The following is a 22,388-nucleotide window of genomic DNA, read 5'->3' on the forward strand; positions in this document are numbered from 1 at the left end:
TTTCAGACTCTTAAGTGACTTCTGAAACTAACAATAAACGTGTAACAACAGCAAACATGTTACTGTTGAACAGGTTTTAAAATCCCACTCAGCATAACATTTATTGCATTTATTGCAAATAATTTCATTTTAAAATAAATTCATATTCATATCCGATATCAACATACCCAATTATTCAAGTTATAACAGGTGATTCAGATCAACAAAAAACAAGCTTATTCTGGGGTACGTAGCAGTCATGCAGTCAAGAAATGCCAATCCGTCCATTTAAAGTTCCCCAAAGTGGCAGTTTGGCACATTGGTGTGTATTAAACTATGCTAATAACTAGAATTTTGCAGATACAGTATTTTAATTTAGAAAAATCAAACTTTTAATAGAGATCTTACTGCTAAAAAGATCAGCCATGCAGGCCCACTTGACTTTATGATACTGGAAAAATACTGTAAGGATCCAAATTATATTACTACAAATTTTAGTGGAAACCACAGGCCAAGAACCACAGGCATAAGAAATGGAATGGCTGGGTGAAAGAAACCAAAGTGCAGCCCACCTGTCTCTAGTAAGACAGGAACAGGTACATGTCAGACCAGAATTATGAATCTTCCTTTTTGATGCTTCACTGTGAGGTAATACGTCCAGGGAGGAAGTTACTTCTTTACCATGAACAGAGGCTCTGTTACACTCAGACAGATGAGCCTCATGTCACTTACGTATCTGTCTGCAGATTTATTCATCTTAAGTAACTATCAAGGAGTCTATTTGTAAGTTGAATGCCTACCCATGGTTTAAATCCACATAGTATAAAGAGGATGTTAATAGAGGGTGTTAATCTACGGATGGAGATACGTTGTGCTGAACGTGCTGTCAATCAATAAGTCACCTGAGCAAAGCACAAGCACCCCACAGACATCTAGTACCAGACCATGGCCTGGCTAACAGCCGCGTGATTCTTACTGGACTTACACATCCAGCAGAGAATACCAAGGTGCCCATCTGCAGGGCATAAGAAGTTGGTAGCATCCAGCCCAGCCATCCAGAGCTCAGGTCCAAATTGTCACTGATGTGGTTGCAGGTCACACCACCCCTGGCAATAACTCACTTTCAAAGAGAGAGGGAATGGTGATATTAACCAACCTGAGAAGCAGGTGTAGGGGTCTTCCCCACAGTGGCATCTGGTTTAATGGGATCAAAATCCAGATCCAACAGGCTGGCTCCCTCCTGGAAGGGCCCAGGAGCATCAAACTTGGCAGCAGTGAGGAAGAAAAGCAGTACGAGCGTTAGACACGCACACACGTACAGTACAGACAAGGTATGCAACATCCAGGTGCTATGGCTGCAAGCGTAGAAGACAGTGCAGGAATGCAAACACTAGATGTGGCTCTTGACTCTGGAATGCCTTTAATCACGGGCAGTAAGCAGGGCTCCACTGAGCCAAACCTGAGCCTTTTCCATAAGGCTCACTCACCTTCTCATCTGACCAAATAAGCTGACATGGTGCCAGCACCTGACATGTTACAGCCAAAAGGATCACGGCCACTAACCAGTTCAGGTGGTCTTCCATTTATTTCTACACCTTACAGCTCATCCAGCTGCCTTTGTGTTGAAAGCCCAGGACAGACTTACTTAACCACACATCTCAGCAATGTGGACCCAGACAAAAAAACAAGCAAGGCTCAGAACTCCCCAAGCTCCTAATTCCTTTCAGACACAGAAGCACATAATATAGAAGCTCACCCTAGTTACAGGACTCAAATTACACTCCAGTTCAAAACGATATTTACAATGCTTTCCATTTCAGGTATCCCAGAAACACGCATACACAAGTCTTCCAAAGCAGCATACATGTGCTGTTCTCTTCCAAGTCAGCAGAATAGCTTTCTGATTAATGCAGCAGCTAAAGACAATGACAGCACATTCACTAATTACCTTTAATAAAATAGTCACAACAAAGGAGTATTCAAAACAAGTCAATACGTCTGCTTTTAAATTTAGCATAACCACATGACTCTCCTTGTATTTCACTTCAGAGGAAGCTCAAAGTCCAGGAGGAGTTGACCCCATTTCCATTGATCTCTGAAGTTCACTTGCCATACCACCTCAGCTACCTTTCCAACAACACACCAAATCTGGAAGGCTGGTCTTCACAACTACATCACAGCCACACTATGGAAGAACATGGGGAAAACAGCAATAAAATTTAAGTGAAAGTCCTCTGCATGCAGCCCATACCATCACCATGTTTCACCTCCTTTTATTTTCTCTTACTGCAATTCTCTTTTGGACTTCTCCCCCCCAAAACAACATCCTCTCCTCTTTCTGATATCCACAGTTCCATGAGGATGACCAAATTCTCCCATCTCACAACAATAAACTCTGACCAGTATGTTAAAACTGGCATTGTAGTACACTCCCCCAGTGCACTCAGGCCATCAGGAAGGTTCAAATCCCAATCTTCAGCCTTGTTCACTGGTGGGATGGTCACAGAAGTACCTTACCTGTCATTCAAGACTTACGTGCAAGGCCTAGCACCCTTTGCCTTTACCTAAATCTCCCACAAAAAAGCTCACTGGAGCCAAGACATCTGACAGGAGCAGCCCTGAGCAATGCACTGAACACTAGTGCCTGTTGAGCGCTTTGGTGAAGATTGTTCTGGCAGCCAGAGTCCTCCCTCAGAAATTTCATCTGATTGAATGTCACAGCAGATTGCATCCTGGGTCAGGGCACTGATTAGGTGCAGAATACGACTGGCTAAGGGCAGGCATTCACATGGAAATACAAGATGTAAACTATGGGGCAGACAGAGCTGTCCATTATGATATAAGAGAAAGAAGTATAGAGAATGAGAGTTGCTCAGCTGCCTCTGGTCCCCACGCTTCCAATACTGCAGTCAAATCATTTCTGCTCTGCAGGCTTTATCTATTGCAATGCAAAATCTGACATCATCCTTCCCTCTCCACTCTACCTTGACTCTTCAGCAGCGAGGTGGAAGGTGGCAAACCAGAGGCAACGGAGCAGCATGACATGAAGAAAAGTTAGCAAATGAGTCACAGATGAGAACTGCTACAGGCCAGGCATTACTTGTGCTTTAACAAGCATTTAGGGGAAAAAAAACAACAACAGTATACATGTGTATATATATATGTGTATAAAAATATAGCTGCAGGTATCTCATGATGCAGCCAGAAATCTGGTCAGGCTCCTGTATACATAAGAACATCTGTTTTCCTAGATCCAACACAGAATGAATTCCCCAAGCGGACATCCTTTCTTCCAGTGATGTTAATAATAAGGTAGGTAAAGATGAAAATTCATTGCTTGAAAATGCTGTTACCATTTTTAGGGCTTCAAAAGGTGTCACACACCTCAGGAAAAAAGTATTCTTATGGGAACTGCTGGCTGGTGAAAACAGGCAGTCTGTCAGGAGCCCTGAATTCACAGCAGCACAGTCCTGCCTGTCTATGCTTCCGTCACCAATTCCTTTTGGCTTTTCCAGTGCATGTGCGGGCTTTAAAAGTTAATACAAAGCCACCATCTAAAGAGCACAAAACTGCCTTCTGAAAAGGCAAAAAAGACAGGGTCAGAGTTTGGGACTGTACAAGAGTAGACAAGACATGCTTCATCCACACCTAGGACCCTTGGGCCTGGAGACAGCATATCATGGGATGCAAGGGAAGCCACATTCCACATACACTGCAGCTATACAAACACACTGATAACATTCTGGCATCTTCCACCAGCTAAGTTTCTCCCATTTCTTCTATGAGCCAAAGCTCTCTAAGGACTACATGTTTGCCTAAGGTGCCTTCCAGCTACCTTGCCTTCCAAAATAGCCCCCTATCTCCCGCTTTGTCTACTGAGGTCCAATGCTGAGCTTGCCTTCCTCCTTTACCTGACCAGGTTTCATGGCTTGACACCTCCAGAGGGAAAAAAGATCAAAAGAAAAAGTTCAGAGGCAGACAAATACAATGCAGGGCATAGCAGCTAACCTGCGAGGGGGTTGTCACACTTATCTCAGGGACAAAATTGTCATCAAACAGACTGATGATGTTCTCCTGCTTGATCTCCTTGGAAGGGGTGACTTTTGGAGGCGGAGGCACCGGAGGCCCTTTCCTCAACTGCATGCAAGTGAGCACACGGCCACAGCACAGACGGCGACACCCAAAAAAACCAGAGACAGGAACCAGGTTAGCCACAAAAACTGAAGGTGAGGGAAATCACAACCACAGGCACAGAGAATGGTCCAATCAACTCCATCTGGAGAGAGAGGAAGGGAGAAAGGGAGAATGGAACAAAATTAAAATAAACAACCACACGCCTCCAGAGAAGGTTTGGCATCATTAGTTACACTTCAGCTATGGGCAAGTTTCCCTCTGCAGAGGAGAAGCGTAACACAATTAATATGCATTGACAGGACATGCATACATAATTAGAACATGTGCAACCTTCAAAAAAAAAACCAAAAAACAAAAAACAACCAACTAACACTGGGAAGGAAGCAGACAAGTTACTAAGAACACAATTCAATAGACCAGGCCAGTTCTGCCTCCATTTGCCATACTTACCATACCTAAAGGAATAAGAGCCCAGACTCTGTCTTACTGTGGGATGCCCATGAGGCCAGATTCTGATCTGCCCAGCAACGAGTTAAACAGTATACCATGAAGTCAGAAGGAATTCTTCATGGCATCTTACCATGTATCTCAGTTTTGGGGAAGAACACTTGAATTTCCTGAGAAGCCAAGACTGCTGTGGGTCCAACTCTGCTCTCAGTTTCACCAATGCACATCAACACTAATGAAGTCACAAGTGTAGCCCAAACGAAGACCCCAGAGAAAACAAAATGAAGACTGACTTTGTGACTCTAACACACCCTAATATTCTCTTATCAAGCTAAAAGACTCAGCCTCACACTGCATCCAGCCCCAGTGGGAAGCTGTGGTAGACCCTCCCTAGATCAAGTGATCCACACCCTCTTCATATTTTCTCATGCCCAATGCTCTCTTGTAGCTCCAACCAAACTCTGAAGAGCTGTTTCTTTGTTGGAACAAAGCAGCCATACAAGTTCCCTGCAGACTGGGAGGTTCCGATTCCAAACTCAAAACTGAAAGGATCCTGACATTTCTGTCATTTACTATTCTAAAATTCTACCCTCTCCAATGTGCTAGTATCTTCAGAGACTTACACAGCATGCAGCATCATCTCCAGCAGCAGTTTAACACCATCTCAAGGACAACAGAACTGCATATTGATGTTGGCTTGTACCTGAAGCCGCACAAAGCATGAAGAACTTTGCTGACTAGAATAAATCCCCTCAAGTCTTTTTGCTGAGTTGGATCCCACAGAGCTTTATCGGTCTAAAAATTCAATACAGCTCTGCTGTTTTCAGAAATGCCTTTACAGTATTTCAGTGGTGTAACTGAGAGCAAAAGTTGAACCTTTGAAATTTCCCAGACCCCTCAAGCCCTGTGTCACCACCAAACTACTCGGTGTGGAGTGCTGCAGTCAAGTTCCAAAACAAAGAAACTCCAGAACAGCTGTTTTTCCTCCCTGTGGAGTCAGCCCCAACTCTTGGCACCTAGGAAGCACAGAATGGAGCTCTTGTTCTTCGCCGTATTGAGGTCTAAGAAAATGAATTAAATGTAAAGTAGGAAAGAGCTGCCAGGTGGTGGCAGCACACGCTGCTAAACACCATTTCAGTCTCGCCTTGACCCTCCAGAAACTGCTGGAGTATTCTGCTTGCTCGACATGGGGCGGCCTCCAGTCCCATTCCTGTGGGCAGGAAGGCAGCAAGTGAATGAGCAAGCACTTGCAGCCTGGCAAAAACAAGGTTTATGTGCGCTATTTAAAGGAAAGGGAAAACAAGTCTGAGTGAAGTCTGCAGTGAAAAGCTCAATAGATTTGTACCATTTCTTGTTCCAATTTTCCATCAAGTTGTGGTGATCTCTGGAAAAAAAAAATAGTAAGGCAGTTCTAGAAAGACAGACACTATTCTCTCCCTTTAAATATGCAAACTCCGCTCCAAGGTCCAAGCCTGGGTGGTGGCAGTTAAGCCACTCTAGGCTTAATGTTGGGTATTCAGAGACCCTGGAGAAGTCCTGCGAAGATACAGCCAGGCATCCTCGCTGGAAGAGACCCTTTTGTCAATGTATAAATATCCTTTTTTTGTCTCTAGATTCTCTGAAAATCAAAAACACAAAGGGGGGAAAAACATTGTGAGAGGCTATTCCAGAAAAGGTAGACAACCCTACAAACACAGGCCTGGATTTGGAATCATACTGCATACTTACAACAACAGCAAAGAAGTCCTGTGTTACTTTCAACCTTTTTTAGCAGCAGTAGTTATTTCTTACCAGTTTGCCCAGAATCCTTATCAGATTTAATTCAGGAAGACTCCTCTTTGTTGTCTGACTTACTGAAATGCAATGACTGGTAGCAGACATGAAACTGGTCTATTTGTTCTTCCTTTCCACCACACTTCTTCCCCACTTACCAATAAGGGGATGGGGAAAATAAGCAAATATTTTATTTTCCTTAAATCCCAACATGTGATATGCTAAGAAGCAGCTGCTACACATTTTAAACCTGCTGCTGCTGAGTGTCTCCCATGTAAGAAGAGGACAAAGAAAGGCCTAAAAAATGCCACGTGAAAGGTATCAAAAGCCACCCAACAGTTCTCTCCCTGCTATCCAGCTAATTTCTTCATGGAATAATACCCTTATTTTTAACTGCAAGATTAAAATAATAGATTAAAAGATAGTATTTTTACTATATTAAAGTAAAGCATCGTGCAAAATAATGATGTCCTGCTTATCCATATAAACACAAAACTTTCTTCTTCAGATTCTCCTCAGTTAGGGAAGTTCTTGGGAAGAGGCAGGACCATTGAATTCCACAGGTTAACTCAAATGTAAAGAGTAAACCTCCTTGCCTAGAAGGTTTCCCTGGATTTTCTTGACCATCCTACCTGATGGCAAAATACATTACCAGCCTCATCCCTGTGTACAGGCAATTCAGAGACAGCTTGGTTCTTCCCTGCATAATACAGAGATAATCAATTAACAACTTGCATTCTCAGAAATTTCATGCTTGCTCCGCACTGATGGAGAGCAACAGCCACACTGTATTCTGTGCTCAGTAGCAGGAAGAGGTTCAAATAAAAGCAACTCAAGGATGTCTTGGACTCACAGAGCATTGGTAATATGGTAGAGACACGATCAGTATCATGGGAATGCTACCTGAGATGGTGATTTTGGGATGCTTGCCCCAGGTGCTTCCAAAGTGGATGGTTCCAGCTCATGGTTAACAGTCTTGGTCTCAGGGCTGGTGATGGGAGATCCATCTGGTGGAGGCGAGGGGCTTTTATTTGCTTTCGCTGGGGTGCTGTCACTGAAGGAAGGGGAAAGTGGGAGAGAGAAAGAGAGAAAAAAAAAAAAAAGAGAGAGAGAAAAAGAATAGTCTGAGCAAGGCCTAGGAGAAATTGAGCTAACCAGCACAGACCATTGGTCTCCACTGCCTGTTTGCTTCACTGCCCAGAGATGCAATGACGGTATATGAAGCCTCTACAAGCTTCTGACAAGCATCTTTGCTGAATCACTTGCTGCCCAACACACAGCAGGATTACTGGGCAGCAGGCTACTCAATAAAGTCCCACTGCATTTATATATTTTGCATCAGATATGGGTGGAAAAGGGAGGAAAAAAAAAAGCACAGCCATCCTTAATTCTCACTGATTCTATATTAAGTGCCTATCTTTAAGTAATATACCTCGAGGGAAGCATACGGGGAAAGGAATCCCGTGCAGGTCATTTTGCAACTTTTCCAGGTAAATATTTTCTGAGTGGTGTCATACTGACAGTTGCATGGGTTATGACCAACAGATCCACATGTAGATCTACAACACCTGAACTAAGGCAGTAATAAAAGATACATGGTACAAGCTGTCTAAGCTGCAACAGAGAACAGCAGACCAAGGTTTCACAGATCATTCCAGTCAGCAAAGAAACAGCGAGTTTTTGGCTAATAAGCTCTATTATGGAAAGTTTCTTCAGCGTTTTTTCAATGATGAACTCCTTATGCCTTTGCCTTCCCAGCTGGTCCTTGTTCCTGGACCATTTCTGACACAATCAAGGAGAATTCCTCAGAGAATTAAGATGCAAGAAGCATATGCCAGTGGTGTTTTTTGGTTCATAACTTGGTCAGATTTGGATTTTTGAAAGGAATGGCAATAGGCAAATACCTCTATCTGAAGGCATGCCCTGGCAGAGTGTCAGGTCTGTGCTTCAACCTGTGGAATCATGAGATATTTAGCTAAAAGTTGGTTATCTGAGAATTTAGACGGGGATAAAGATAAATCCATTTTCCCAGCCTCGTTCTCTGGAAAAGCTGAAACACTTTGGCTCCCCAGAAAGCAACTTAAGTCATGTAGAAGCACTCAAACTAACGGCACATTTTAGCAGAAGAATCCTGGCAAAACTATGCACAGCCAAAATGAAAATATTACAGAATATTTCAAAAGGGCTGTGCAATCTCATCTACAGGGAGCAGTATTTGCCTCAATTTACAATGATAAAGTTGCAGCTCTTGTAAAATTAAAGTTCATGCTTTCCTACAACCTCAGACAATAAATCCTGGCACAGACTCAGAACTGCAATGAAACAGACCTGAGGGACACATCATTTCTTTACTCTTTCCCAAGAGCATCCAGAGCCCTGGAGACGTACATCCACTCATACTTGGATGCACGAGGTGTGGTGGTCATTGGCTAACATGCATGATAACCTCATTCCTAAACACTCACAAATAGAGGGACAGCAAGAGGAAGGACAGCAAGGCACATCAGAAAACCTCCCTTCTCAAGCAAGCGTATCCCCCTGCTCAGCATTCCAGCTTTCAAGCTTCCCACCCCATTCACTTTGCCCTCAACCATTCTTCCCTCCCACTTTCTCCCCATTTACATACAGCCCACAAACATTTTCCCAGAAAGCACTTGCTCTCAAGTCCACATGCAGGTCAGATGTTTCTGATAACAGTGACACCAGCAGCACACAAACATGATGCAACAAAATCAGTGATGTTCTATGCCAGCAGCTCTCAACCAGGGGCACACACACAAAGAAAAGAAATGGAGAAAGGAATAGGGGAGAAGGAAGATGGACTGAAAAACACATACATCAACCCTTGCAGCTCTCCAATTTGATTGGATATGTCTAGAGTCCTTCCTAAAATATCCCCAGAAATCACTTTGACACAGTGGGTTGCATGAAAGATTCTGTGGCATTGCCACGATTGTACTACAGATCAAGTAGCAACAGTCACAGAGCAAAGGTAAGGCAGTCCTGCTGTAAGTGAGAGTTACCAGGGAACAGCAGGCTTCCCACAACTCATTCACAGCATGGAAAACCTGAAACGATTTCAGCAGAAGCTTATCTTGCTGCTATTTCCATGGCAACACCATTACAGCATCATCTGAGGTGGACACAGTGACCTTACTGAGCTCAGCCTCACTGAAGACACAGGTCTTGAACTTTAGCTCACACTTCTGGGATCTCAGTGTGGGTCCTACAACACCTTACCACAATGAGAGTTGCAGAAGGATGGAAACAGTAAGAGGACACAGTGACCTGCAGCTGGACTGCTAGGACTTCTCAAACAGACAGCACTGGGAGTCCTGGCTACCAACTGGCCTATCCAACACAAGGATAGGTTTCTCTAACTACGCAACTGAAAAGATCATTTCTCCTGGTAAGAAAGGAGTTCACGACCATTTTCTAGAGGCCATGAAATGACTTTCTGGTGACTTACTTGTGGTGTCTGGCAGTGACTTAATTTGGAGATCTATTGGTGAAGGACTCCCACATGAGCGGGAGCCCAATTTCTTTATCTTGTCCTACAAGGGCTGAGAGGGCCCCACACCAAAGCCCTCATTAAGTCACTGCTATTTACAGCTTATTTGATGTGTTGGCTGATCCCCCTTAGGAAAATGCCAGTGCTAATTTTGACTGAGCCTTTTCCAGCTCCCTGAGCAGCACCTTTATTCCTGCACTTGTTGCTTTGCACGGGTTTAGCTAATGTGACCAGCACCAAATCAGCTTGTCACCAGGATCCCGTGGCTTTCAGAGGAAACCACACACTGTGTGCTGCACAGAGCAGGGTCTTGTCTCTGAATGGACTGCTTGCTTCAAAAAACATACGGAAAAGCAGGAGTGTGAAGACTGACCAAGCATGAGTATCACAGAAGAAGAAAGTCAAAACAAGAAGGTCAATGTAGTCTGTTTTTGTTTTGTTTTTTTATTTAAGTTCCCATGAGCAATTGAGAAGCAATGCCAAATCCAGGAATATGAGGCAGGGAAGGGACAGGGGTGTCACCTTTCTTCTGTGAGTCGAGAGCCAGGAACAAGGTCTAATGCAGTTACCACAGGTGAAGGAGAACCCCAAATCCCACTAGTCTCTTTTAGTGTTGGTGAGCTTCCAGACTCCTCACGCAAGTCATCTATTCTGGAAGAGCAGACTAACATCTGTATGTGGGGTTCCTACATGCTTATAACAATCCCACACTGAAAGATGGAACCAAATCTCCAATATGGTAGAAACAGACAGGCCACCTCCTGCCAAGTTCTCAAGTTAAAAAGAAAAAAAAAAAAAGGCATCTCAGCTAGGGCTCAGATCAGGTCTTTTAGCTAAAAGTAATTGGGTTCTGTTTATTTATTTATTTAAGCATCAAAGCTCTCTGAACACTCAAGAATTATTCCCACATCAAAAAAGAGGCAGCAGGGGAGACAGAAAAAAAGCACCTATGTACTCAGGTGTCCCTTGGCCCAAATGTACATTCTTGCTGCAGATCAAAGAGCAACTGAGCCCCTGACCTTCCTTCCCCACACAAGGGGTTGTGAATTTCTCTGTACCCTGCAGCTGCTCTGACAGCAGAACCCCCAGCACAGCCTGGGTCAAGTACCTTAACTGCTGCACCAGCCAGACTTTTAGAGCACAGCAGGAGGATGTTGTGGTTAGAGCTCATCCAAATGAGATTTACTAGCTCCCTCTCTGCCGTAGCATCTGCAGGGGCTGACAATGACTCAAGTACTACACCTGGTACAGTCACAGCAATGCTGGCTCATGGTCAGAGACAGACATACAGAGAAGCACTGTGAATCCTCCTTCACAAGACAATCATTCAATATTTTTCACTTGAGGAAAAAAATAATATTTGCCCATCAGATTCCCTGTGAAATTACCATTCTCTTCCCTCCAGACAGGATGTACAGCAGAGACAAAGAGAAAGGTCAGTGAGAAGACAGGATCAGAAAGCAAGGATCCCAAAACCAACACTTGCTTTTATCGCTGGTGAAATATCATCTTGAGAAATATGAAGAAAAAAAAAAGAAAAAAATCCTTATAAAAGGACACCACAGAAGGAATATCGACAGAAAGAGTAGGAAAAAACATGAATTAGGGGAAGTTTCTATGCCATTATGCAGCAATCCCTGCTTTGCCCCACAGCACATTCTTGACAGAGTCCTTGACCTTGGCTACAATAACTCTAGACATTGTGGCAAACCAGTTATTCAATGCCACAGCTGTTTTGAAAGGCAAGTTGCTGATACTAGCCTTTGTACAGAACAACAGAGGTTCCCCTTTCCTGCAGCTCTGCACAAATCTTAAATGGATGGAATAAGACAGTGAGGATCCTCAGGAACAGAGCAAATAAAGAGCAAAGCTGAAAGTGGCCCTCTCCCACATCACCATCCTCTCACTGCAGGACAGGACAGACAGTAGGTAGACAGAACAGGACTGTGTGTGAGAGCTGGTCCTCCTGGGCCAGGCAGGGAATGAGAATGCAGCATTTCAGACCTGTTCATAAGGGCAAGCCCTGCTAGGTAAAACTAGATCCTGTTAATCACCAAATTAGACCTTATTTCCCCCATACAACCCAGCATCATGCTTTTAGTTGCACAAAAATAACCAAGCAGACAGTGCCTGAGCTTTCACACCGCCTTTTTTTTTTTTTTTTTGGAGGAAAGGAAGCAAGGATTCAAACCAGGCACACAAGCAGTTAATGGGATTATCCAGACACAGACCTCAGAAGGTCCCGGCAGGCCATGAACACACGACATCATGCAAAGGAGCCCTCTCCCATCACAGGGTTAATACGTGCCAGGCTGTTAAGAGTCCAGCAACAGCCTCTCCAGTTTTAGGAACTAAATCAAACACATATTGAAATGCTGCTCTCCGTACCGGTACCTGCTCATCTTTTTCCTCAGCCTGGCGAACAGTTTAGTTTTCTTTCTGTTGAGGACGGCACGCAAATCATTTCCGTTACAGGACAGCACAGTCAGACCGGGGAGGAAAAGTTAAGCTTCCAAGCACCCATTCAGCATCTTCCTTCCACCCATTTGTCAGTGAGATGCCAGAGTGATGCAGGAGGATAACTGCACCTTTTCTCACATCTTGTCATTAATTTCCTGCCACTGTATCCATCTCCAATCCCTTTCCCAGCAGAGTAGGGCTAGGGAAGCATCTGCTCCTAATACAGGCCACAAGAGGCTATCAGAGTGGTGAGGGCTATTTCCTCCTGCACGCTCTTGCCCTGAACCACAAGGACAGATGTAGAGATAAGTGCCTCATGGTATTTCCTGATCCCTGCAAGGCATTATTGTCCTGGAAATCTTTGATATGCATCCTCCTGTAGTTCCCCTGAGCAAAGGGTAACATAGTCATTCTGGGGCAAGACTCATCTCAGCTGAGATACCCATTCCACCCTCAGATGAAACCAGATGTTTCTGGGCAGGAATCATGACATAGGGTAATAAATTCATTGAAAACTCTTTCGTGCCAAAAACTTGATGCCACAACAAGGACACACCTAGGATCTACTGTCACTACAGCCTGCAGTCACTTGCTGGAGTAAGAAAGGAAGGAGGAGGAAAGAGCTGAGAAAGAAACAGCTCCGGCCTTCTCCTGTCCTGCTACCTTATCCTCTTCCAAGTAGATGCTGGTATCATGGTAACATGGTGCACAGCAGCAAGAGGATGGGCACTGCTGCCCCACATAAGGCTTCAGTTGTTGGGGATTATGAACAGACATCGTGTGCTAACTTAAATAGAAGATACTACCTTCGTAATATGCATCTTGAGAATTTGGTATTAGCAATCCAAAATTCAGGGGCCAAATTTAACTCAAATTCCATCTTTCTTTAAATTTGGCAAACACCACACATATTGCCAGAATGAGACAAGAAACTCATCTATGCATGATCGCATTTGGAGGTTAGGCTGGGAGGAGAGTCAAGGGAGCACAGAGGTCTCAACAGCTGATGCAGCCCTTCCAAACCAATGTGCTCTGACTGCAGCCTGCCCTTACTTCTTACTGATTTCACCTCCTCCCTCCATTAATACACCAATTGAGGACATGGGCTGTGCTCCTGCTCAGCCAGCATGTGGGATTAGCAGCAGCTGGAAGCCAGAGTCCTACATTGTTTCAGCACTCACACATTTGGATGGGATCCAGATGCAGCCTCATCGAGAGCCTGACCTCTCCCTCCCCTCTTGGTGCTACAGAATGTGCAGATTTGCAGTTAACCTACATGGACTGGACCCAGCTGCAGAAAGAAAACTTAAAACTACAAAAAGAAAACTCCAAAGACTGTAGAGGACCCACACTCCTTGCATCCACACAGATGGGAAGTGCTCTGAGATCAGAAAGCCTCATGATATTGAGGCTACAACCACATCCACAACACGCACAGAGGCAATGCATCCATGTTTGTTGCACAGAAGGGACATGGGGCTTTGGTGAAGAGGATGTTTGGAGGGCCAAAAGGAAGGCTGGGGAAACAAAGGGGCTCTTGATCCTCTAGCTCAGAAGTTGTAGGTATATGGGGGAAGCTTCAGAAGAAAAAAAAAGGGAGGGCTGCAGGGCAACCAGACCCAGGAGGAATGGCAACCCAGTGTTATGTCATTGGTGCATGGAATTAGACTTTTAAAACAGCATAGATGCCACTCAATTGCCTAAATATTGGTATGCAGTAGAAGTTGAGGCCTACAGCTGCTATCCTCCAAAGGCTGGAGGTATTGCATCATGTCTCCCAGCCCAAGAGCAATCTCAGATATGCTCTAGCAGTTTTCAAGGAGGGCACTGGCTGGCTATATGTAGGCAATCAAATCACTCCCCAGCTGACAACATGAAGATTTCAAGACCCCAGTAGAAACACTTCCTTTTCCACAGCTTGCCCCTCTTCCTCTGCTGGGAGAAAGACAATGTTTCCAGTTACTAGTTACTGACCTGGGCTGTGCTTTAATGGGAAAGGCATTGCCTGAGTACTGCTTGTCTAGACCCAGCAGGACATCATGGAGGTTTTGGTTCAACTGTAAAATATAAAAACAAAAGAGAGAAAAAGAATGAGAAAAGTGTCCGAATAGAATCTGTGCTGGCCTGCTCAGGCTGACAAAATACAGTCCTGTGCCTATATGTGCATATACTTAGCTATCCCATGAAAGAACAGTTCTACATCTGTTGCTACTCCTTCGTGAGGAAAAAAAATAATACTGAAACAACTGAAAAACTGCTGGCACCTCATGGGAATTCAGTATTCTGAAGAGACATCCTCCTTGCTTCTTTCTCACCTACCCCCACCCATGTGCTGCCAGGCACCATTGTAGAAACAGGCAGAGTGTTTAACTGAGAGTCTTCCATGTGCTGGAAGTGAAGAACCACTCTAGATTTGTAGCAAAGTTGCTCCTTATACTTCCTTATGAATGAGGGATATAGCAAGTAGGACTTTAAGACAACAGCAAGCTTTGATCCTGCAAGCTGCCTGGGCCATCCAAGTTTAGGCAAAACCTGGATCTCTTGGCAGAAATGCAATGTTAGGGGTTAAACTCTTCCTGACACCAATGGCTGAAATATTCACTCTGGACACTCCTATTCTGAAACAGCCAATTCACAAACAAGACTGGATGCCAAATACATCATCAGTAGGAGGAGGGATCCAATGCAATCTGTGTCAGAGGCATCATGTCAGCAACACCAGCACTTAATTGGATGCTATTGCAGTAATAAGAAACAGATGGTTCCTATTGAAGAAAGCAGAAGGCCTGTTCTCATACAAAAGTCCTAAGGAAAGAAAAATCCACAACATGATATAAGAGGATAACTCCTGTCTAGCAGGCATCTTTCCCACCTCTTGCAGAATGTAACTTAACAGCAACAAACTCATAATTGTAATAATCTTCCCTACTCTTAACAATCAGTTCATCTACCAGTGGAGAAGTGCAGGCCATTAATTGGAAAGCTCCCCATGAAATGTCAGCAGAGCTCAGAAATGATGCATTACATCACAGCAGTAGGCCCCTGACTACTGGGAATTCAGTGACCATTATAAAGTTGCTCGTTGCTTAGCGCTACCTTGTTGTTAGGAAGACAATGAAGAGCAAGGAATACCAAAGTTTTCTAGCTGGATTCTCCGCTGTTCGTCAAGCTCAGAGCAACATTTACAGAGAGTTTATCAGTCTTTGGTACAACAAAGAGGCCTAAGGAACTTTAGACTTCTCCAGCTTATAAGAGAAGTAACAGTAAGAACATACCTGTAAATGAAAGCGGCACTAGGAAGATTTCCCCACAGACTACTTCTGAGGTCTCTGTTGGGTGCTGGCACACAACACAAATCCAGCCTGCCACCAGCCCATGACACACAGGTAACTCATGCAAGGGCCACACTAAGCAATCAAATGCCTTCTTTTGGACCACAGGGCAGGAAAGAAGACAAAGCAGTGAATTACTGCTGAGAAGTGCCTTCTTAATGGCTTAATGTTGCACTGACATGCAGACTGACTGGTTCCCTGATGTTTCGATCCCCCACAGCTAGCTAGGGTTCAGAGCAACTTGCTGCCAGGCAGTGGGCTGAGTGGACAGATGCCAGGCTGAGTGCCCTGTTTAAAACTTACAGATCCAGATTTTGGAGGAAACACAGAAAGCAAGCAAGAGAGGGCCAAAATTTGCCACACTCCGCTCTTTGGATCTTCAAATGAGACAAGTGACACACACTCCCACTGCAGCATGGTCCTTGTGGTCTCTTCCCCATGTTCTATCTCTTCATATTACTATCTCAAACAGATCTTCTCCTGTATTGTTAATCCTCATTTTTTTTCCAAACATTTTGCTCGTATACAGGTCAGCTGCTTTTTCTTCTCCAGCCATACTGTTCAGCTTGTTAAATAACAGTGAGAACAGCGTGTGTTAACAGAACAAACTGTTAGCTACCTTACCTTGCTCATCTCTTTGTGGAAGTTTTCTTCTAGGCCTGCTATACTCTGGAATGTGTTGACGTAGAAACCAACACGACTGCCAAATGAAAATGAAAGAGAGAAGAGCTTAATGGACACAACGTTCTCCTAAAGGCTTTCAGTTATGCCCCTCCTCACACCTCCTGCTCTCCATTCCCACATGAATTTAACTCTGTCAGGTATGGTACATAAAGGAATAGAAGGGCTTCAAAGAAGTACGGACAGAGTGAAGGAACAAAAGCCAGGCATGTGGCAAACATGGCCAAGGTGAGGAGGAGAACAAGTAGGGTAGGATCTGAATTTGTGCTGGCAAATGGGAGAGGCAGGAGTGGAGGTGGCTGACCCAGACAATGCCACTGCATTTGAAAATAAGAAGCTAGGGCACTTCTAGGTGGATTTTGCCTGCCTTCCCTGTTTCTTCCCAACTCCTACATTTCATCCTCAGAGCTCCCTGTTGCTTTATCTGCTTCTTCTCTCACCTTTTTATTAGTACAATCATAAGTATAGCAAAACTCCTATCTCTCAAGCCTTCATCCTCTCTCACCCACACTGTATTTTGTTAAATAGATCACAATAGGAGTACAGTTGTAACCACCAGTTCTTCACTGGGTCTTACCAGGAGCACGTTTAAGGGCAGCCAACATCAGGATTCCTCCATTAACTTTTTCACCCAACTGTCTAAACCCAGAAGGAGCATCCAAAAAGTAGTAAACCATCTTCTCACCCTCTCTGTTGTTTTAAACCTGCTGCTTCAATGGGTGCTCCCTAGATCTCCCCAGCTGGAGGTAATCCTAGAACAGACTCTCTGAGATGATCCAGAAAGCAAGAGCTGAAACCCAGCCCGAGAGAACAACTGAGAACAGTTATACAGGAAGGTCTGTGGAAAAGCTGAAAGTCTTCATGTCCTTCCAAGCCCCTGAGAAAATTTCCAGCACTCACCTATTCCATAGTGAAGGCAGCTCCTCCTGCAGATCAATGTTCATTTCTTCAAACACCTTCTGAGCCTTTACTAACTCTTCTTCAGCCTTAATAACAGAGAAAGGAGAGAGTAAGCTCCAGCACAGACAGATATTTTGGAGGGTTGGGATAATAGTGACTCTTGACTTTTCATGGAGAACAAGCAAAATACTAGGATGGGGTAATCCCCATTCCAAATGGGTCTCCCAGGAACCAGGGTTGCATCACCAGTGAGCTGATGCCTGTTCAGATTGCCTGGGTTACCCTCAGGGTTTCTTTCAATGGAGATTCCTGTTCGGATACTCAGAAGAGAATCGAAACATCCATTAAAGTGTTCCAAGTTCTATAAATTTCCCTGGTTCCAAAAACTGAATGAACTTGGTCATGCAGTTCAGCCACTGGTTCAAATGCAAATGAAGATAGAATGGACCCTGCCCCTTGCTGGATCTCCAAAAGAGCTGAAACCCATCCCAATGGGTGCTGAAGAAGAGTCCTTCCTCGTGAGGACTCTGCTTAAGTAAGGTCATTCCAAAGCACTGCCTCTCCGAGGAAGGGAAGAGGTCTGCAACCTTGACTGAGACATCTCTCTCACAGATTAGAGCAGAGAAGCAAGGAAGGGTATGAAAAGCATGAGCTGTGGCAGCAGGAGACTAGGCAGGGATTGCTTGAGCAGCAGGGTGTTGGTTTCAGCAGCCATACTCATACTGGTGAAGATCTAATACAAGGGCAAATCCTGGCTGGCTGTTGACTACCAGCGCTAAAGGAAACTTGACTTGCACAAGACCTCTTACTCCCAATCAAAAGTTTAAATTTTATCTGATCTATTTGACCCCAATGATACTGCATGAACTTCTCTGCATTCCAGAGACAAAAAATGATGATCCTAGCTTCTGTTGATGAGAGCAGGCATCAGCAACAAACGTGTTCCCCTTCCCATATTTGTCTTGGGTGGCCTCTTCCTCTTTTCAGTGTCCTGGCTTACAACCCCAAGCTTGCTAAGTAAAATATTTGTATTATCTGATTTGAAACAGCAAAAGGAATTAAGAAAGCTGCTATGACTGCCTACTTCTGTGTGACTACAGCAGGAATGTCACAACACGCTCCAAACAGCGTGGGAACTGGATCTCTCTTTGTGCCTCCAGTCAGATTCTCACCCCTTCTATGAAATTGTATTTTATCATCTTTGTGTCAGCTTAAATAAAGAAACCCACAGCTTACTGCTCTTTAGTGACAGGTCTACACAAAGATAGGACTGATGGGAGAAAGGACTTAAAAAACATTGTGTGGCTCAAAGTCCTGTTTCTCACAGAGCTGCATGGAGTCCTTAAGCTCTCCCTCTCTTGCCTGACTTAAGAGCCAGCCACAGAAGCTCCTACTTTCCAGCTAGCTCCACCTTTCAGAGTATCATGCATTGCTACCAAAGGCTCTTTGTACTTAAAATTGGAAGAAATTGTTTCCCCCAGAAAATAACACCACAATGGGTGGTGTAAAGTTAGCTGTAAAATTAAGCAAACCCTGTAAGGAACGGGCAGAGGGAGAAGGTATCAGGATGTTTCCATCCAGAATCTCTTGTAATATGCTGCTTTACTTGCTGAAAAACAGCACTTTAAGAAAGCTTGCAGAAAACAACAACAAAAAAGCCCATTTAAATGAAGACACAGTTTATGCTGGATCAGAAAAGATTATCACAAAGACTCATTCTTCTTTAAAACCCCCTTATGACTGAATGATTCTAATTCAGCCATTTTAAAGAGAGGGGGAAAAAAATCTCCCAGTCCATCCCTTGACTTATCTTAACTCTAGACTAGAATCAGAACCAACACAGGAGACGGGCTAGCTGGGAGATGAAGCACCATTGTATTCTGTCAGTTTTTCAGATAATTGAACATTAACCAGTCTCTCTCCCTCTCATTTACCTGTTCAGAAGGTCAAAGAACCTAGAAAGCAATTATCAGTAGTGACATACCAAGGTAAAGGCAAAATCAGCAACAGGCAACGTTCACTCCAGAACAGCTGTAGAAATCAGCAACCCCGTGGCTCAGCCAGTGCTCTTGTTCCCAGATACTGCACTCCCTAGCCACTTCTGGATGATTTTTCTTAAATACAAGGGTCCTAACACTGGGTAAGGCAGGCAGCTTCTAGTTCATTCACTGATCATAGATCTGCTCCATTTCCTGGTCCTTGAGGACAGTTTCCCAGAGAGTTTTGCTGACTAACTGCTTGAAGAGTTGGAATTTAGCTTTCCTAAAATTTAGCATCCTATTTTTACTCTCAGTCTGTCTGATATCCCCCACTAGTATAAACTCTCCACCACTGCATGCTCACAACAGCCCTGGCAGTCTCCAATTCTGATGTGAGCAATCAGTTCCCTTGTGTTGGTGAGCTAAAGGTCCACTATTACATACTCCCTAGCCAGGCTGTCTATTACCTGGCTCAGTAAGTTATCCTCAATACATTCCAGGAGCCTCCTGGATTGCCTACAGTTCACTGTGCTACTTTCCTAGCAGATATGAGGCTGACTTGTGGGGAAGGGAGGAAAAACATAATGTAGTGATGAGCTCTGCCTCTGAAGCCTATCTGTGCTCTTCTGTTTCAGTTATCACCTTTGTCATCCTGATGGAGAACTGAGGCAGCAGGACTGAAGGCCCAGGCCCATGAAACATGATCTTAAAAATTCTTCCTCTTCTCTCACTGTCTGAAATGGAAAAGGTTTGAGCAGAAGCTACACAACACAGATGCTTTCCTGACATTACCTCTAGCTACAGCTTTGAGAGCTAAGCACAGCCAGCTCAGCTGTGATAGTGGGATGGCTGTGTTGCGTATCCTATCACTGTGCATCTCATGAGCATCCTGCAATTTCCAGCCTGCTGCTTTTAGCAATCTGGCAACCACTTCTCCTAAAACACCACACTGTGGTAGTTACACACTGCTCAGTAAACAGCTCAGACCTCCAAGACAAAGGAGGCAGGAAGACCACTGGGCATCCACCTCAGCCCCATCAGTCTCAGCCAGACTTTCTTCTTCCCAGCAGGGAGCAAGGACCAGAACCCAGCTCGCTGGCTCTCCTCTATGGAGAGAAACACTGCTCTGCTATCACTACAACAGCACCCAGAATGGCTTTCCTGGTCTGAAGTCAGCATTTCAGAGTGCTTAGTAAAAAGGCAAGAATTTGCTGTTCTAAGCTATTTTCCTCTTTGTTTCAAAAAATACTGTCACCAAAAATTTGTAATTGAGAGTTTGCAGTAAGTAGACTTCAGAGAAATCCCTCACAGATTTTCTCCTAAAAGCCCAAAAAGCCAGCAATCTGAATGCTGGAATGAGGTCTTTTTTTTAATTTAATATTAGAAATAATAAGTATTGCTGCCCCCATTTTTGCTTAAAGGTTGTAAAGTAAGAGGAATTATAAGAGAAGAGAAAACAACATAGCTGCTGGTAAACAGAAGCAATCTTTGCAGGGCTTAATACTCTGAGGCTCCTCAATAAATGCAGTGTCATCAGCCCTCTTGCTTTTATTATGAGCTTAATGAGATTTAGGGTTGCCATTAATACCTTTAGTCTGAAGAATCACGTGAATACAAAAACTGAAGCTTTTCTCTTTTTTAAGCTCCCTGCCTGCTAAGCCTGGAAGCCTACAGCTTCAGAATACAAACATCATCCTTCTTGAAATTTTCAGGCTAGACATAAAAAAAAAAAAAAAAAAAAAAGCCTCCCATAAGTGGAAAGACAAAAATCTAAGGTTAGCAATAGTATTATGTAAGGAATAAAAGAGGAACAACTTAGAGGACTTAAATTGATTTGAAAATACACAGGGTGACTGAAAGTATTACTTAGCAGATTAAAGCCACTACAATAGGGCTGCAAGAAAGATGACATATATCCCTTCTTACCTGCTTTAAGGCAAAGTCACCCAGCAGATTAAAATTATCAATTAATTACACAGCACACTGAGATCACAGTGCAATGAATGAGGGAGCCCCTGTATATGCTGTTTCTGCTAGTAATCTGTGGGAGGTGGTATTGTTCCCAGTCATACCAGCCAGCTTGAGATGTAGAAGAACCAATTTATCTGTGGCTTGTAGAATACCCTGTACTGCCCTTCTAGTCCTCCAGAAGTACCACCAGCTAAACAGATCAGACAAGAACCAGAACCAAACAGATCCTTGCCAGCATACCCAAAGTACAGGGAAAGCCTAGGGAAGCCTGCCAAACGTCCTTCTCCCTTCTAGTGAGAATGAATACTTATTTCCTCACTTTGCTATGCATCTTAAGCAGGACTGCGCACAGCTGTGCCTTCCCTAGGCTTTATTTATGTAGTAACCTAGTATTTTCCTAGATCTTCCATCACAAACTGACTGAAAATCCCAGGTGCTCTATAAGGTCAATTTCCTTATTTCCTGTATTTCCAAACTGCAATTCATTTACCATGACATGGAAAAAGTACAAGCATTTGAACAAGACCAGGGCCTTGTCAGCAGGTAACTCATGCTCTCCCAGTCTAAGTAATGATTTTCTATTCTTTTGCCCATTGATAACATTTTCTTCTCACTGTTCTCGTTCTCGTATTGAGCTCCAAGATAGATATCAAGGGAAATTTCATCAGGAGGCTGTGCCTTTCTGGAACAACTAGGACTGAAATTCTCAATCTGAAATCTGGACTACTCTCATTTTCCTACTCTCATTTCCCTCAAGATGCTATAACCTAAACGTTTTCCCAATTTCTGCCACATGATGCAACCATGACGACAACCTGGAGTTTCCCAGATATACTGTGAGGGGTACAAATTCCCTGGGCTGAGTCCACCTCTTCTATGCAGACTGAACCTCTGCATTTTTGGAAACGGCTCTTTCAGACCAGCAAAGCCAAGCCAGTGATGATTTTGGATTTTACTACAGGAGAGTATTGCAACCTAACACAGAAATTGTTTTTGAAGCAATGCTTTATTTCCAGCTTTACTCAACAGCAGAAGTGAAGAAGCCAATTTTTCAGCATTTCCCTCTTTTTTTTTTTTCTTAAACAGCAACAGTAAAAATCGATTGCTTCATTTAGAAAAAATGAATAATTGGAAGAACTACATTACACCCCCCTCCATCTTGGCATTATTCCATAGCCTTTCTTCACCCTCATCTCATTTTATGGGGAGAAAACAATAGCC

At 43.9% G+C, this 22,388-nt stretch overlaps 1 protein-coding gene across 10 annotated transcripts in view; it reads right to left on the bottom strand.

Annotated features, from left to right (window-relative positions):
- BIN1 (bridging integrator 1) overlaps positions 1-22,388 on the bottom strand; it is an 86,989-nt gene that overhangs the window by 13,224 nt on the left and 51,377 nt on the right. For 4 of the 10 annotated variants that reach the window (XM_090143730.1, XM_090143726.1, XM_090143725.1 and 1 more), the window contains 7 exons: positions 17,218-17,303; positions 16,261-16,336; positions 14,279-14,361; positions 12,239-12,283; positions 7,237-7,387; positions 3,988-4,116; positions 1,136-1,243 (listed from right to left, as the gene is read on the bottom strand). In XM_090143730.1, the coding sequence (XP_089999856.1) occupies positions 1,136-1,243; positions 3,988-4,116; positions 7,237-7,387; positions 12,239-12,283; positions 14,279-14,361; positions 16,261-16,336; positions 17,218-17,303 (678 nt within the window). Of the gene's footprint in view, positions 1-1,135; positions 1,244-3,987; positions 4,117-7,236; positions 7,388-12,232; positions 12,284-14,278; positions 14,362-16,260; positions 16,337-17,217; positions 17,304-22,388 lie in introns of all 10 variants that reach the window. The other 6 variants (XM_090143729.1, XM_090143727.1, XM_090143728.1 and 3 more) reach the window with 3 other exon arrangements.

The sequence above is a fragment of the Phasianus colchicus genome, chromosome 7 (genome assembly GCF_987193195.1).
Source record: "Phasianus colchicus chromosome 7, bPhaCol1.hap1.1, whole genome shotgun sequence".
In the NCBI taxonomy this organism is placed as follows: Eukaryota; Metazoa; Chordata; class Aves; order Galliformes; family Phasianidae; genus Phasianus; species Phasianus colchicus.